Source organism: Haemorhous mexicanus, chromosome 5, assembly GCF_027477595.1.
Source record: "Haemorhous mexicanus isolate bHaeMex1 chromosome 5, bHaeMex1.pri, whole genome shotgun sequence".
Classification (NCBI taxonomy): Eukaryota; Metazoa; Chordata; class Aves; order Passeriformes; family Fringillidae; genus Haemorhous; species Haemorhous mexicanus.
Window position 1 is genome coordinate 13,374,911 of NC_082345.1, and position 18,630 is coordinate 13,393,540.

General features: G+C 38.5%; 1 protein-coding gene across 1 annotated transcript in view; it reads right to left on the reverse strand.

Annotated features, from left to right (window-relative positions):
- The window catches only part of DGKI (diacylglycerol kinase iota), a 124,391-nt gene that overhangs the window by 56,709 nt on the left and 49,052 nt on the right, over positions 1-18,630 (reverse strand). Inside the window, exon 20 of the mRNA XM_059845932.1 lies at positions 9,000-9,100. Within this exon, the coding sequence (XP_059701915.1) occupies positions 9,000-9,100 (101 nt within the window). The remainder of the gene's footprint in view (positions 1-8,999; positions 9,101-18,630) is intronic.

Sequence of the window (18,630 nt, forward strand, 5' to 3'; positions counted from 1 at the left end):
TAAACCAAAACAGATATTATCCCATCTACACACAGAATCAACACATTTCCGTATTTAGACGGGGGAAGGGAAAAAAAAAAAAAAAAGGTAACTTGTGAAAATACAGCAAAAGCTTTCAGGTTAGGGCAAATTTTTTTAATAACAGGAGATTGAGGTATTCACATTCATTCTGTTCTTGCCACCAAAGAGTCCAAAACAAAATCACAAAAAGAAAAATAAATTATAAAGAATACAATAAAAGAGAAAAAAGTGAGTCCACAAGAAAGATACCAAGAGCTACCTACTAAGATCTCATTAAATAAAAAGAAAACAAGTGAAAACTCTTGAGTACCTGATTTTGTGAAAGTGAATTACTGAATAAAGTTCTTTTTTTCTCCCTGAAGGGTCTTTAATCAAATAATGGCCAAAAAATTTTATGGGAGCAGTAGGAAAGATATTTAAATCCTCACATGAAATATTCCAGAAGCAGAACAGAATATCAACTCATAAACAATTTTGATAACTGGATAACAAGCAGCAACACAAAATCACCAAGGTTTCTGAGATGAACAGAAAACCCAATAGTGCTGCAACCCTTCCTGCTGTTGAAAAGAAGTTGATTAAGTGGGAGCAATGTATTTAAACACTTACAAGTTCTTCATTCTGATAGGAGAACAAGACAGTCCTAAAAGATATTAGGGAAGAGAGGTCCTATTTTTCTGGTCCACCAAAGCCTGAAGCACAAAGAGGAGCTCAGTGGCTTGCAGGGAGAAGAGCTGGGGGGCTCCTGCTGCAGTCAAGGTCACTGAGGACCTCAGAGGCCAGCACAGGACTCAGCAATGCTGCCAGAATTGTGTTTGGAAAGCAAATTGAACAGCAGAAGAGTTACAGACCCAGGAAATGGGAGCAGGTATAAAAATCCTGCTCTACAAGTGAAAGCAAGAACATAAAGAAGAAATAGGTGGGAAGGAAGAGATCACACATCTCCTGAAACAACACTGACATCCAATAGTGATGATAGCCCTCCTGCACATTTTCAGAGAGGCCAGGTGGAAACAGTGCTCATGGAGACCTCTGAGATTCTTCCACTGCAGAACAGAGACTGGGACACACGCAAGTGGAAGGAGGGTCAGAAACAGGGCTTGCTTCAAACACTCCAGTGCTCTGGGTTACAGACTGATTCTCTTTGCTTAGTGTTTATTATTGCTTAACCTGTTTTGACAGGAGCCCCTTAAGCTCTTTGCAGAGACTTCCTAATGGCTATCTAGATTCCATTGAACAGATCCCTTTGCAGCCCTTACTGAGAGAAGCGTTTGTTAAATTCATTTATAGCACTAAAATCTGAATTGCAGAAGACATGGCTACACCTCCAACAGCTACAGAGCACTTGGGAGTTACAGCACTGACTCATAGACTGTCACCACAGATGTTTTTTGCTCTCTTCTCTACACTTAATGGGGACTACAGCTTTGACCTGACAAAACAACACAGATAACAGAATTGGAATCCTTAACTATCACCATTCCCAACAGACCAAAAGAGGAGGACCTTAAAACATTTGTAATTCTAAAGAAATCCACTAAAATATCTAAAAAGAAAAAACTAGCATGCAATAGATATCTTAGTGGTGATACTTTGTGAGTCTCATCTAATGATTGAAGAAGTAGTGATTCAGAGCTTGAATTAAATTATGTGATACTGGTTCCTAGTGGACAAAGAACAGTTCTGAAACTCTGTGTGACTGTCCTCAAAAAGAAAAGTGCTGCCTTAACTGTTTGGAAATCGTGAATTAGCATGATCTATGGCATTTGGGGTCAATAGCCAGCTAAGGTGTAATGTGTGAGGTGGGTCTCAAGTGGTTCTATGCCATATGGTTCATGGCCTTTGAAAAGCCTTTAAAGTCATTACTGGATAACACTAAAGTATATGCTAAAATGTTGCTTCCCAGTTTTTGTTGTTGTTATTCATTTGTCGCTTGGTTGGCTCCTTTTGCAAGACCCATTTGGCTTTCAGCAAGGAAAATGTTCACAGCCCTGATTTCTATCAAAAACCACAATAAGCAATCAAAATGCACCACACAGTCAAGACTTACAAAGTGCCTCACAACAGTTGCTGTTCTAAAACAAAAGCAAATGCTTAGTGACTGATAATGGGATAGAAACTCTGGGGTTGCTGCTCATTCTACAAATAGTGCAATAGCATGCAACAGAGGCAAAATTAGTAAATTTATGATAAATCAATTAATGACAAGTAAACATGCATAGCAGACAGTAACATTGTGGGCACTTTCACCCAGGACTAAAGGAGCCTCTGCATTTGCTGTGTGGATGAGGATGTGGTCAGTACAAATTCCTGTGGGGCACAGGGATTACTGGGTATGCCAGGAGAGAGGTGGGAGTGCAAACACATTAAGAGCACAGGCACTACAAAACAACTTTCCATGTACATACACACCATCCACTGCTGTGAATATATGGATAAACCCACCCATGTGGCTATGCCAAAAATAAGGAATAGACTCAGATCATGAGCCAAGCCACAGCTCTCAAGTGCCAGATATTTTTCTCCTGAGGTGCCTGCTCTTCTGGCCATTTGCATCTATCTCCCAGTTCCTCTGTGCTCCCTGAATGATGAAAAAGGATTTTGTCCAGGCAGCTGTGATGAGCAGCAGTGCAAGAACCCCAGGAAATGAGACAGGCAGACAGTTGCTTCATAATCTGAACCAGTACTGCAGAAAGGTTTTTGTTTCCAGCAACACTAACCAAAACCAAGGATCAGCAGGAGGAGGGCTGGGCAGATACAGCAGTATGGCCAGCCTGGTGTTCTAATTAACTGCAAGATTAGGAGTGATTTCCTAAGTCCTCATGAAATTAGCTATGGAATTTGTAAGCAACAAACCAATCTTCCACTTATTAAGTCCCCATTATGCTGAATACCAATAGCTAGTGAACTCTTTAATAGTATTGAGGACACAAATGAAAGAAGCCCAAACATACTTATAAATATTATAAAATTCAATTAACTTACCTGTTTATTGTTATGAAAGGATTCAATTTGTGATCTTAATACCATGATTAACCCACTCAAATCGCAGACAAAACAGCCTTGAGACAGAACATTACAGTAGATGTGAATTCCAGGAAAACTCATTCTGATTCTGACATACCTTAGGGGACTGGGAAGATTAGACATTGGACTGTAAATATTTAATGCAACAAATAAAGGATTCTCACTGCTGAATATGTCATAAGAAAGCCATTTTCCTGAAGGGCTTCCTGATATTAAGATATTAAGAATATGATATTAAGACTATGAAGGATCAAGCAAATACTTGGTAGAGAATTATAAAATATTCCGACATTTATATTAAGAGTTTTGGCTTTTGCCAGTATGGTTTAATAAAACTGAGTTTGTACAAAAAGGATTTTCTTACCACACAAATCTAAGCCACATATCCCTTCAGATCCCTTCTGCTTATTATACTGAGAAAACCCAATTCTCCCTAGGTTCATTGGCTACTAGATTTTTTTAGCCCACTTGCAAAATCCTCACATATAAGGAGGTAAAACACAGTGGAGGATATCAGATTAAAAGTGACCATGTTTGAAAAGGCAGTCATCCACTCCAGTCTCTCAGTGATTTTTCCAATATCCTGCCAAAAGGAAAGAAGCTGCCCAAGTTAAAGGAAGAGAGAACCTGTGCCAAACACCACACAAAAAGGAGCAGATTATAGAAAAAAAAATTGAAGAGCTGGGAATTGAAGCTGGTTGGGAATGGATATTGGGAGTAAGAGCTGACAGCAGAGATCTGGATAAACAACAAATAAGTATTTAGGGTAAAGAAAAAGAGAAGGAACCTGCGCTGTGAGGTCTGCAGAGACAGACTAAGACAGGCAGGAAGGATGGGTGTGGGATGAGTTATCCAAAGGGGACAACCAGGACTGAAAAAGTAAGAGGAAATCAAATCAGAAAGGCACTAAGGAAACATGCAAGTAGAATATGAACAGAAGAACCTCACAGAAATGCCTACACGAGAAAGACAAACTACACTGTGATTCCCTGGAAACTTGTTCTTGCTTCTCTCCACTTCTCTAAGGTAACTATAAATATAATTTTTTATAAATTTATAAATTTTATATAAATATTTTATAAATATAAATGACTATCTCTTCTAGTTTAAAGAAGATGACAAACTTAACACATGACAATTTCCCACTAGCTCAAAAGGCAGAGGACTGTACTGAATATGCCTTGTAAGGTGTCAAGACAAAGTAGGTTACTTAGATTAGATATTAGGAAGAAATTCTCTACAATGAGAGTGGCAAGAGACAGGAATGGGTAGCCCTGATAAGTGGAAGATGTCCCCATTCCTGGGAGAGTTCAAGGTCAGGGACTTTGAGCAGCCTGCTCTAAGTGGAAGAGGTGCCTGCCCATGACAGTGGGTTGGAACTAGATGATTTTTAAAAATCCCTTCCCACACAAATAATTCTATGATTCTATAACCTCATTATATGAAATTGCAATGGCTTGGGTTTACTCCTTCCCCCAACCTCAGAGAACAGCAATTTCTAATATTTAAGTCACTGCTGACTTCTAATCCTCTTGCTTTCACTTTGCTAGGAGGCTTTAAGCAATCCATTCCATCCCTCTCAGTTTCACATCTTATGAAATCACCATGAAGAAATGCCTAAATTAGCTAATGTGTGCACAACACACATTGACAAAACAAAGTTGTCAGAGCAAGGCACTGACTTCTAAGCAGAGTGAAAGTAATGTTTTCTTTTATGGAGCTTCTACAATGTGCCCAAAGAGATCTCCTGACAAATAAATGCCCATTGGTGCATCCTTTACAGGATGAAAGGGAAGGTTTGAAGATGCACAACCTGCCTCATCTAAATCCATCCAGTTCAAAATTGCTTCCCAATATAAGCACATTTCCTTCATGGCTCATCAGGAAGTCTTCTGCTCCCTGCTGACTTTTATATTACATATTCAGGACATAAATACCAAGTCCTAAGGTTGGCCCTTTCTTACTTTGCTAGCTGTTTAAAATCACATGAGCTAATCTCCAAATTAACTTCACTTGTGATATCCCTAAGTTTTAAAGAGTCAGAATTTCTTTGATAGATCAAGGATTGTAAGTGCATTTCTGGTATGAGGAAGCTACAGTATCATTCTACATGTACACACCACGAAGACTCACAAGCTTGTCACTCTGTGTATGCCCAGGTAACTGGTAAGAACTCCTAGGATGACCCCAAAACCCTCAGGTAACCCACAGATATTAGAGGCACACACATTATAGACATTTAGCTACAGATAATCAAAGAGACAAGAATTCAAGGTTAAGCCCCCATAATGTTACAGCATCGTGCATACACACAGAGCAAGAAGACTGCACAGAAAAGGATTGTTAAGTTACAGACAGTCCAATTGTTAAACACATGGAACTAAATTTTCTCTTAAAATTTCTTTTGAGTCTAGTGTGCCATTTTATTCTAGAGACATAAGGAGCAGCTGCCTCTGTGTAAAAGAAAGTGTGGGAAACCCAGAGCTGACACAGGGCTGAGAGTTATTTCTGATACTGTCATCAACGCAATTGGGTATGATTCCTCCTTAATCTTAGTGGTACTGAGGAAGCTAAGATTATTCTCCATGGCTGGGGCACGCACAACAAGTTAAGGTCAGTAAGGGTTGACATACCCTATTAAAACAGCCTGCAACTGTTCAGTTACTGCTCATGGTGAGTTATTTCACTTACATATTTTTATGGTGCAAATCTGAAATGGTGTTGCTAGGAGGAGCTAAGAAGCACTGAAGATCATTAGGTCACTGTCTAGCTTATGTTAGGTTTGTTTGTTGCTTTTTTTTAAAACCTAATTAGTTTCCACATATACCTCCATTGCCAGGAAATTCTTAGTTATATTGGAAAGGAGAAAACAGGCTGTGCCACAAAGATTTTGCTGCCTTAAAAATAACTCAATTGCTCACCCACAGTACTCCTTGGGATCACACTTTACTGCTGTAACAGGAAGCCAGAGAGAGTGCACACAAGACAAGCAGGCAGCAGAGGCAGAAATAAATTCTGTCCATCTAGAAACATCAGTCCACCTCACTTCTTGAGTGAGATAATCTTAGTTGTGGACATTGTAATGTACAATTCTCATATTGGCCAGAGATGGTGAAGCTTGTGACTAAGGTGACAAGTGCTTAGGACACGAATAAGGAGGTGTTAGAAAAGACATCTACATTTGCAGTGAAGAATATTACAACATAACTAAAATGCCAACATATATCCCTTTCTTAAAATGGTGCATCAAAGCATTCATCCCTCCTCACTGAAGGATCAATAAGCGCCCTCTGTAGCATCATTAATCATTCCCCACACAATACTGAGCTGCTGACAGGAGAAAAGAAGGAGCAAGGGGAGGGAAGAAAGGGACAATTCAGAAACAGCATCTGTGTTAAATGCCAGCTGCATTGACAAGAAAAGTAGAAAACAACAGAAGGAGAATGAGCTAAGGACAGTCATGCCCTTCAAAGGACAAAATGACATTCTTTAATTGTTCTGGAGGCTTTCAAAATGAAGTGTTTACCTCCAGCAGAGTGAAGATTAATCTTCATGGAACATTTTGCATCATGAGCTCCTCTATGTCAGGAAGACAATCTTAGGTGAAATAGGTGATAGATTCAAATCAGTATTACAAGCAAGCAAGGGGGATTAATGTATTCACTGTGAGTTAAAACAATCCAGATTATTACAGTGAGGTAGAGCTTTCAAAACTATGTTATGGAGACATGTAAGAGGCAAAAACCATAATAGATTCTTTGCTATTTTTCCTTCAGGGATAACACCTTATTAATTGGCTTCCTTTTCCTGTTCAGATTGCTGTGAGATTCTGCTTTGTTCTCAAATGATTTAGGGAAGTCAAATTGCTTTTAATCCATGTGGATGGAGCATGGATATTAAGTATAGCATTCTGGATTCAGTTGTAGGTATTCTGTCAAAGCCTGAACAAGTACATAAACTTGGTCTCCCACAAGCATCTAGTGAGACATCCATACACACAACAGCTACACTCCTGCTGAAGGAAGCCAGCACCTCTTCAGTAACAACTCCCCAGTAAAAGAGGCATTTAAAGCTATATAACCAGAGAAGTAGGCTTATGACCACCAGTGTATAGTGCAAGTTACATGCCCTCTCACAGGACATTACTACTGCAAAGGTTAAGGTGAAGTACCTTTTCTGATCTCTTTTAGGATAATGGGGATATTTGCTTTCTCATATTCTTACAGTAAGTAACAGTAATGCACAAGCATTACTGGGACAGTTAAAAGAGGACCGGTAGGAAAAACAACTCAATGACAAATATCTGGGGAGAACAGTCCAGTCCAACTGTGTTATATTATCATGATGGACATGCATTAACTTCAAAGATTCAAAAGGATTTCATTACAAATGACCCACCAATGTCCAAAAGCAATCATTTTAACTCTTGATGAACAAACATCTGTTTTTTGAATGACAACCTCTTAAGCAGACTCCTACTAAGTGATCAAATCCATATGAAATGCAAAACCAGGATGTTAGATCAGTTGCTGGCATTTTCTTATAAAGTTATCATTATGAATTTTGGCAGGTGACAAATAACACAAATACACATATACCCCTGCAGTGACAATAGTGTAAGAAATTATATGTTTTGTGTCAGAACATGTAATGGCTCCTAAGGACAAAAAACATGCTAACTACAGACACAGAAAATTTGCATCCATACTTAGGATGGATGAGAATAGCTCTCCTCAGATGGGCAACCCTCAAATGAACCAAGTTGTTTCTGACAGTGTTGGGGAGTTGTGTGTTCAGTGTGGCCTGAAATCTACTCAATGTCAAACTCTCAATTTAAACTTGAAGCAAGTTCTGCTCCAGTGAGGAATAATCCTGATCCTGTTAAAATTCTTCTCAGTCCAGTAAAGGCTTTGATTGCTTTAAAAATGACCAAAATCCACTAACTTCAGTTAAGGCTGTCAAGACCTATGTTAAAATTTAACCTATTTCAATTCTTTTGGTGTAAGGAGGGATGATAAATTGAGGAGGGGTGGGACTGAAAGAGTGAAATGGAAACAGTTTAAATATCTTTCAACATTAAGATAAGCAAACCAATTAAAAGGATTGTCATCCTGTAATTACCAAAGCACTCCGTATTGCAGAGGGAACTGAAACTCTGTTGCACAACAAACACTCATGCTTGTAATTTAATATGAATAATGAGCCAGATGCATAACAAGACTATTAAATTATTATCACTAGCAGCCCTGTCCCTCATTGATTAATGACTTTGTGTGTCACCAAGGAAAGGAATTCCATTTTTAAGTTCAGATTGTCATCATCAATGTTTCCAAAGCAACCACTGTCTGCTTTTGACTTACCCCTAAACGCAGCAATTAAACCATTACATGAGGAAACAAAACAGCAATTATTCTCTGAAATGGAAAACTGAAGGCTTGTAAAGAATAAGGATGTGGGGAACCCAGATTTGTTCCCCAAGATAAATGTACCTGTGCAAGAACCATGTTCCAGGTCAGTGCACATTCTCAATATCAAATATATCATGGTCTCCCACTCAGCTTGAAATCTGATGCTAATCATAAAATCCGGTAGTTTCATATACTAGAAACCCAGCAGAACCAACAGAAAGACATGAATAAAAAATACTTTGTGTTCAAAAACTTATTTTATAGCAAATATAATCACAGGGCAGGAACATATTTAAATAAGAAAGCAGTAGAATCTCTATACGTGATCTCTATAGAAGCTATTTATATTGAGAGAGCACATTTGTACATATGCACATATAGATGAGCATACTCTCGATACTACTCATCCAAAAGTGTGTGCTTGACTCTGTGTTTGGGGGGTTTTGTTGTTATTTTTGGGGTAGGGGCTGTTTTGGTCAAAGTAAGATTTGTACAGAATGTTCTGTACCAAAAGCAGGCACAATCTGGCTTCTTCCGACTTACAAGCTTCCCGGAGCTTTTCCTTGTCGTAATGTAGCCCCTCGTATTCTTGTAAATTAATCCTGTTCACTCTGATCCGCAGGCGATCTGGGATGGAGTGAGGACTGCAAGAAAACAAGAAAGCTTCTTAGATAAAGTGTTCCCTGGAAGAGCAAAGGAAAGCAGGATATGAAGGGATTTCAGTCTTCTCTGAAAGAAGAAAATGCACAAGCCTCTTCAAAAGTGAGCTACATCCCCACAGGCCTATTCCTGCATTTAAAGTTATGACTTTCAACTGCACAACAGCACAGACATTACACCTTATATAATAAGCAAGATCAAGAATCCCATTTGCTGTTTGTGTGAAATCGCACAGGTTTTTTCTGAATTCTTATACTCCTATCACATTACTGAAGGATCCTGATCCAGCATCTCAGATCTGAGAAACAGTCAACAAAAACATGGCTAAGAACCAGATTTCAAAAGTTCTGAGTCTAATACTCAGAACCGAGGTGGACTTTTAAAAGCAAGTAGCAGTATGGCAACCTCATTTTTCCAGAATTCAGTTTGATTTAGATACCTCAACTATTGATAATTTTGAAAGACTCAATAAGTCAGTATCTAGAAATTAAGTTCATATACTTAATATGAAATATCCATCTAAATATGGATAGAAATTTGTCCAGAAAAGTTTTTTTTTTCATTTCACACTAGTTTCTACCTTAATGTAAGCTATTATTTGATTTTTTATGTTTAGGTAGATGCTATGCAAATTAATTTAGCCACACATGCATCTTCCACTTTTAAAGAAAGAGAGACCATCTGTGTATTATAACACACGTAGCAAATGTCTGTCTTATAGGAACTCAGCCCCAGGTCAGTTAGATTACTCATTCTGTGCTTCTACAGACTGTCTATATTTTCTGTTTTAATCTTGTTAGTACCAGGGCTCTGCCTATAGAAATATTGACTAATACACACTGCCTTTTCAAAGTCATAATGCTGTGTACCCATAAATATACAGTTTGGATTCTTTCTTCGTCTCAGTTTTGAACTATTTGATTTATAGTATTTGCACTGCTAGTGAAGGACAAGGCACATCTCACAAATGTTACCTGTGTTACCTCATTTCTAAACACCGGTTCAAATGTGAATTTCCTCCACTAATGTCATCAATTAATCAGTGGTAGACTTATGTTCTATTACAATGGACCTCATTCCAAACTCATTATCACAATGAATGATCTGGGTCTCATGAAAACAGGAGAGGAAAACAGGACAACCTCATGCCAACATCTGCCAAACCTTGGCTAATTGCCTCCCTTCCAACCTACCTGTTGGTGTCCAAACACCATCCCTCACAGGATGGTGTTTGGACACCAAGGGGAGAGAAAGATAACACTGACTTCTGTAGATATGCTGACTCACTACCTAATGCCATGCAAGGAAGAAAAACAAATGTTATTTCTTAGCTTGAAGCCAATGGCAACCTACTGCATGCACAGTATCACCTTCTGAGTCAAATTAGTCCTTTCACCTGAAAAGAAGTGAACAAGGTCTTTTTCTTTGCTTGGAGCTGGCGGAAGAAAAATGTCTAAAATTAAGAACAAATCTAGAATATATTTTTTCTTCCAAGAACCACACACACACTCTCTAAAATTCTCTTTTAATTAGAAAATATTTAAGAGGACACTTGCCATGCTTTTGCAAAAAGTATAATTTTTTATATATAGGCACACTGTATAGCTCTGACTTTGCTTCTGCAGGAGCAACAAGCACACCATCTAAAGTGTGATGTATTTTCTGAGGAGAAATGGGAGCAGGTCCAGTGTAGGAGGGTAATCAGCTGGCAAGTACCAGAGTTTGGTATTCTGTTCTGCCCTCTGCTCACTCCATTTTTTTGAAGACAGGCTAGAACCACTACATAAACAGGTTGTGTGCTAAAACATACACTGGAGACAAACAGAACTTGGCCTCTTGTCCATTTGAAAAGTTTACTTATCTTAGTAAAAAAATGTAACCTTGGAAACAGTAGCTTTCTATAGAAAACGAACTATTACCAGAAATAACAATGCCAGGAGTTCCTTTCTACAGGGTAGAGATTTATACATTTAGCCAGGTCCAGTCACAAGCAGCATATTCATAACACAAGAAAACATACACACACAGTCCTAAAAATGTGTGTGTGTATTGACACATAGACAAAAGAGACATTTATTCAGTAACTGAAGCTTGATGGTTTTGTTCATCAGTTCTTTGCAAACACCCTTTGTTCTCTCATGATAGTCATTGGCTGACACATTGTGTCACTAAATTTTATTACCTATTCAAAATAAATTTGATTCTAAAACTCACAATTTGTATATTCATTTCTTGCACTATCAGACTAGCAGCAATTGACACCAGGGTATATTGTCCTCATCAGTTAAACTAATTAACTCATTCATTCACAGAACTCTATTTAATGGAGCTGAGCAAAATACTTCCACTATCAACACTACTGCAGTCTTCCTGGACACTACATCATAATCCATATTATGATACAAATAGATCAATTTGTCTTTTTTCAGACATACTCAGTATATCCAGAAACCAGAAAGATTAAATACATATGCAAGTCCATGTAAAAGCAAATAACAGGGTGATGAATATCACTGAACAGAAACATTAGTACAGTATTAATAGAAATAGATGTCTCTAAATACTGTGGAAAACAACTTGCTTAACTGCAATGAGAGGAAGAAAAAGCTTTCCACATAAAGCAGCAATTTATAAATAAATTTGGGGAGATTGCTGCACTTTAATTCAACCTAAATTGCTTAAATTACTTACCTCTTAACAATTTTTTTTAAATGGTGTATTACATAGCCAACAAAAAGTACTTGGAAGTACAGATTAATGAAGTCCATTACCTCCTAAAGAATCCAATTAAGAACTCATTCCACAAACACATCAATCCATAGAACTAAATTCTAAATGTCATTTGCCTCATGAGGATGCAAATAAAGATTGAGGTCAAATAAAACATTCTGTTTGTTCATGTTTATTATTTATAATGATTTCATTTAAACACAAACCTAAATATGAATCTACTCCAAGATCTTTCATCTAGAAAACACATTTGGCTTTTGATGAGTTCCTCCTCTAACCCTTATTAATCATCTAGCAACAAGTGAGAGGATGCCAGACAGCTCACTTGGAGCACAGCTGGTTTTCCTAGGACACGTGCTCCTGCCTCCAGTCACCCAGGGAAGAGCACAGGTAGAGCAAGCTTGGGTCCTGCCCAAGCCTGGCACTTCTGCACAGCAAACAGCTACACTTCTGCCATGCCACCAACTTGATTCAGCTGGGGAGACAGACTTGTAAATTATAAATACCCCAATCCCTATTTCAATTATTTATGAACCCAGTGAACCATTTCTTACACTTCAAGTCTCCACAGAGAAAGGAATAATAAGAATAAACAGTCCAACAAGCCTACAGAATCCAGTGACAAATTTCTGATAGATCTTCAAGAATACAGCTCACACTATCCTACACACAAATTTTAACATTATTCAGTAAACAGAAAAGGAAATCTACTCTCCCCCATACAAAAAATACTTGAGTTAAAAAAAAAAAAAAAAACAGTCTTTTAGGGGATGTTTGCACTGACAATGAATGATTAATGAATTACCTGTCTCCTAGAGAAGAAATAAACATGAAAAATTAATTCATTATTCTGGTGTTTAGAACAATTGGAAAGAGGAAAGCTATAGCCAAAAGAGAAAAATGAATTCACCTTACTTTCAAGACCACATTGACAGAGCTTGGAAATGATACATTAAAAATAAGTTTCTGACAACATCTATCTAGAAACATAAGAACTGCCACAACAGAGCAGACTCATTCAGTCTCTCCTATGGAGGAATTTCAACACTTCACAAAAGTTCCCTACTATTTCAAGGTGAAGCTCTTGCCAAACCCTTTACCTACAAAAAAAAAAAAAAAAAAAAAAAAAACAAACCAAAAAAACCTTGAAACTTTAAGCTCTACCACATATTTTTTTCTTTCATTTGGGAATCTGAGCTAGATGAGCAGCTATGTCATGGTGTGCTGGCCCAAAGGACAGTCCCCTTAGTTAGAAGAAGAATTGGAAAGAAAAGTTAAACCTCACAGATGGGATAAGAATTTCCTGACAGAACAAAACAGTATAAGAATAATAATAAATATGATAATAATAAAAATTATGATAAGTGGAAGTAGAGAGAGTTACAAACACGAGAGAAAAAAGGGACGCACAATACAACTGCTCACCACACAGCATATCCCCACACAGCAGGCAGAGCCCTCCCAGGTAACTCCTCCAGTTTACATACTGGGCATGACCTTCTCTGGGGTAAATCATCCCCTTAGCCAGTTTGTATCAGCTTATCTGGCCTCGCTCTCTCCCAGCACTGAGTGCAGCTCCTCAGCAGCAGAGTGTGAGACATGAAAACAGTGTTTACTTGGGATAAACACCACTTAGCAATAACCAAAATATTATTCTGGTCCTAAAACAAAAAAGCAGTCCTGTACAGGGAGAAAATTAGGGAGAGACTCAGCCACATCACAGCCAAAACCAGGACATAAGTGTTATCCCAGATAAGCCAGGTTAACCTGGCTAACCCTAGTGAGTTCTTTGGCACTTTATTATCTCACAATTTCTTCAGCAAACACACTTGGCTTTGTAGAGCTACACCTGCAGAGACACTTAAAGTACAGACACATTCTGAAGTTCCCAGTAGAATCCTGGAACTTGTTTTTCCTCTCCTGCATGCTAACTGTGGTTCTCTCACACTTGACCCTTCCAAGCGCAGGAGGTTCTCCATAAGAAATAATCCCTCTAAACAGAATTACAGAATTTTTTGGGTTGGAAGGGACTTTAAAGATCACTTAGTTCCAACTCCTCTGCCATGGGCATCTTTCACAAGACCGGGTTGTTCAAAGTCCCATTCAACCTGGCCTTGAATACCTCCAGGGATGGGGCACCCACAACCTCTCCGGGCAACCTGTTCCAGCACCTTACCCTAAAGAATTCTTTCCTAATATCTTATCCAAACCTACTCTCTTTCAGGTTGAAATGATTCCACTTGTCATTATATGCTCTTGTAAATGGTCCCTCTCCATGTTTCTTGTAGGCTCCCTTCAGGTACTGGAAGGCCACAATTAGGTTACCCCAAAGCCTTCTCTTCTGCAGTTGAACAATCCTAATTCTTTCAGCTTTCCTCATAGGAGAGGTGCTCAATCCTTCTAATCACCTTGGGAGCCCTCTGCTGAACTCACTCCAACAGGTCAACATACTTGCCATGGTGGGGACCCTGAAGCTGGATGCAGCACTACAGGTGAGATCTCACAAGAGCAAAAGAGAAGGGCAGAATCACCTCCCTGGACCTGCCTGGCCACACTGCTTCAGCTGCAGCCCAATTTATGATTGGCTTTCTGGGCTGCCAGGGAACACAGGATAGCTTCACATTCAGAAATCCACATGTTAAACAGAAAAAACTGATAAGAAATTCTGAGACTCAATTCCCTATAAATCATGTTTCAGAAAAAGAGAAGAAGATATCTCTAAGCATTTTCATCCTTAACTCTGCATTTGGAGAATAGTTCACTTTCTACCACTTTCTCCCTTACACCCTGCCTCTAGTGCTCTTTATTAGATTCTCCTCTTATAAACAGTAACCATATTCAGCCTGAGAAAGTTGATTTTGTTTGGCCTTTGAACATCTAAAAGCAAAAATTCATTTTCTATTACTCTTTCGTTATTCACACAGGTTTTATACACATACTCTGCTGCAATCATTACCCCAAACTCCATAAAGGAATAGTATTTACCAATACAGTGATATTTGTATTTTCATTTATGCAGATTTTGTAATTGAAAAAATAGTTACAACCTACCCACAGTGTTTATTCCACTTGTAGAAGAGTTGTAAGGGCTACACAAGTAAATATCTTATTTTTCATGGTAATTTCCAGCATCAAACACACAAGACAAATGTACTCTCTCTATGCATCTTCTCATCTCTGAACATCCAGCAGGAAAACGCAAGTTTTCACCTTCCTTTTAAGAGACCTTCAAAAATACAACACTTGTATTTACTTACACACCTTGTATAAGCATTTGCAATGGATCACACTACAGTTCTACTGTCTCTGCACAAAAAGACCACATGAGCCTAATAAATTGGCTGCCCTAAACTCCCATGCATCTCCTGCTGCAAAAATCCTGACATTTATCTAAGACAGGCTATAATCCATCACCAGGTCTCAGTAGGATCTGCCCTGCTGTTCAGGACTAACTGGAACTCAGTCTTCTTCTATGTTGTTCAAAAAAAAAATCACAAAGCAATATTTGAATCTCAAAGCCATCATAATCCAAATCATATTTCCATGTTACCTCATGGGTTCTTGTTTTAATTTGCCAGACACAATAATTGGCAGCCCCAGTACAGCAGCACGTTTAATCTATTTTTACAGGTTTTAAGATAGAGAACAACTTTAATTTTCAAATTAGTTTGGGACTTGCAAGTCTTTCTCTCCCTGCTTTATTCTTACAGCTGATGTCAAATGGGACATTAAAATGAACTGCATCAAAACTTGGAGGTCATTTTCCAAGGGATATCTCTGAGCTTGGAAAAAGTACTCATTCTCTTAGACACACAGCTCAATGTTCTGTGTAAGAAATAAGGGTTACCTCAACTTTTTTCTAGAGGCTGATTTAGATGCTGAATTAATTGGTGAGGCAAGTTGGTTCCATTACTTCATGCTTGTCAGCAGAATACAGCAAACTGGACCCACAGAAAAGGCAAACCAAACTGAAAATCTTTCCTTTTTCCAAAATAACAATGAAGAGCTTGAAACTTTCTAAAATTTCACAGAATCACAGAATGATTGGAGCTGAAAGAGACCTCTAGAGGTCATTGGGTACAAACCCCTGCTCAAGCCAGAGCACCTAGAGCAGGCTTATCCAGGACCATGTCCAGGCAGGGTTTGATTATGACTGAAGATGAAGATTCCACAACCTCTCTTGGCAATCTGTGCCAGTGCTCTGTCAACCTTATGATAAAAAGCATTTTTTCCTTATGTTCAGAGGAAGCCTTCTGTGTTGGATTGAAAAGATCTCATCTTAATTGTTTCCAGGAATGATGGCATTAAACCTCAAATGTGCCTGTTGCCATAGATGTTTGGAGAGCTGGCTCATGGCTGAACCTGGTCACCATCACCAGACATGTCCTGCTCACCTTACTTGGCTACTGTGGAACTGTGCCCATCAATCATGCTGTCATCTGAGCTCCCTCTTCTCATATGTCACTGGATTTTACTGCCCCATCTCTCAGCTGTATGACACAGGGTAATAACAAAAGGCTGTGGAACTGTTAGAATAGAAAAAAGCCAGATACTCACACAGTGAAGGAATCAGGGGGAGCCGAGACTCTCCTCAGGTCAGCAGACTGCACTTTATGGATACTATAAGGCAGCAGGAAATGAGTGGCCAGGAGAAAAACAGCACACAGTGAGGACAGACAAGAAAAAAAGGTGAGAGAGAGAGAGAGAAGGAGTGGAAGAGAAGAAAGAAGGAGAAAGACACACAACATTTAAACAGAAACAAAAGGAATGTGTCACATAAAAGTTGAATGAGGGGCCATGCAGATCTCTGAGCTCACACTAGGAAGCCAAGAGCAACTGAAGACATGCAAATGGAGAAAATCACTGCTATGTGGCACACAGGAGCTTTCTAAAGACACAGGTGAGGAGCAGTGAAAAACTCGGCACATAAGTATACAAGACAAGGGATCCCAGAATTTCTTCCACAGGCACTGAAAAATTTCAAAGCAACAGACTTTGGAAGCAGGTCCAGAAATGCAAACAAACATCAAAGCTGAGATCCAGATGGATGGAATTGTCTCCAAGGGTTGACCAACTAATTACTGTTTAAGAAAAAAAATACCCTTACTGGAGATTTTGTATCTACAATGACAAGTTGCTGTTTCCATTCTTCTTGCTCATACCTTAGGGAAACTTGCATTTTATTAATATTCACCTTTAGTGTTTATATTCAAATGATCCCTTTTTTTTTTCGCTTGAATGTACCAAATATGTTTTATCTAAAAGATCTTCCCTCTTCTTTCTCTTCCACTATGCAGGATGCTCTCCCTCAAGCCAAACTGAAAGTCAGTGAGAGCAAAATACATTTTGCAATTCAGGAAGTGTTCATTAAATGAAACTTACTGGGGAATATACTATGCAGGAGTTTCTAATCAGAAAATTATTCCTGGAAAAGCTGAACCACAGTTCCTTTTCTTATTCCCCCTAATTTTTGGTATAGCTCACAACAGTCACATTCTTGGCTCAGTCACAGAAAACCAAGCTGTGTTGTCTCTTTCACATGCTACTGTAATCAATAGTGGAGAACAGGAATGAGAACTTAGCCAACAAGTGTTTCAAGGAGAAAAAAAAAAAACACGGAAGAAGGATGAGCCAGACAAAAAAAATACAAAAACAGTGTAAATCTTCTTCAAGTCTTTTTCTACTCACTCTCATTTTTTATCTGGCAATAATATCAAAGCTGACAATAATAACTCTGCATTTCTGTGACCAAGATAATTTTCTAATTGCTTTCCTGGCAAGGAGCTCAAGAAGAGCTGTCTAGTAATTAAGGATAGCTCCAGACCCACTGACTTATCTCACACATCTAACATTTAAATGACAGTCATTAAAAAAACCCTTCATCTATCATGTTCAATCCAATACAAGGCTTTCTGGGAGATTCCAACAGAACAAGGAGTTATATCCTAGAGATCAAGTAAGAACAAAAAATAAACATATTTAATTACAAATTTCTTCACTTGTGCAATACTGCCGATCAGTATCATATTGAATGGACCTCTTACAACACTAATATGCTTCCTAGATTTCAGCCTGTAACAAGTCATTTACTTTTTATCACAGTAGGAGAAGATTCAAGTCCTCTCTCCTTCCTTTTTAACACCTCAGAGCAAAGCACATACACAGATATATATATAAATAGATGTAAATATCTACACACACAGTTTTTATGTGAAGCTGAGACTACAGTTCCTGACTAATCATTTGCATTTTCCCAAGACAGAGATCTGCAGAAAAATACCTCAGCCAAATCAAAGGATTCTGACAGCAATTTAGTGTACCATGGCACATTGAAATTGAGCTAAACCACAAAGACTATCCCCTTGACAACTGGCATATACTACAAATCTCAATTTCCCTACCACAGTTTAAATTCAGATCTAAAAACCTAAACCTAACCCATGCTAATTATCAGCTTGAAATACCATTAATTCTCCTTTTACATTTGCATTAGTCTTCTTCAGTGCAGAAAAAGATGTCCCACGGCTGCCCTTTGCTTGCACTGAGGAGTTGTGGTTGGATGAAATTGGGCACCGCTGCCCATAGTCAAGAGTCTGCTATTCTCTGCTCAAGAAAGATGAGTATACCTTATGTATTTTCCAGGCAAATAGAAATTGCACACTAGTGAAATGGGTTTCTACTGCAACTTAAAGAATTGGTCTCAGTAAGAGTGCTAAATTGAACAGGAACATGCTGAAAGTAACCAAGGTGGCTTTGATTACATTAATAGATTGACAGCCAGGAA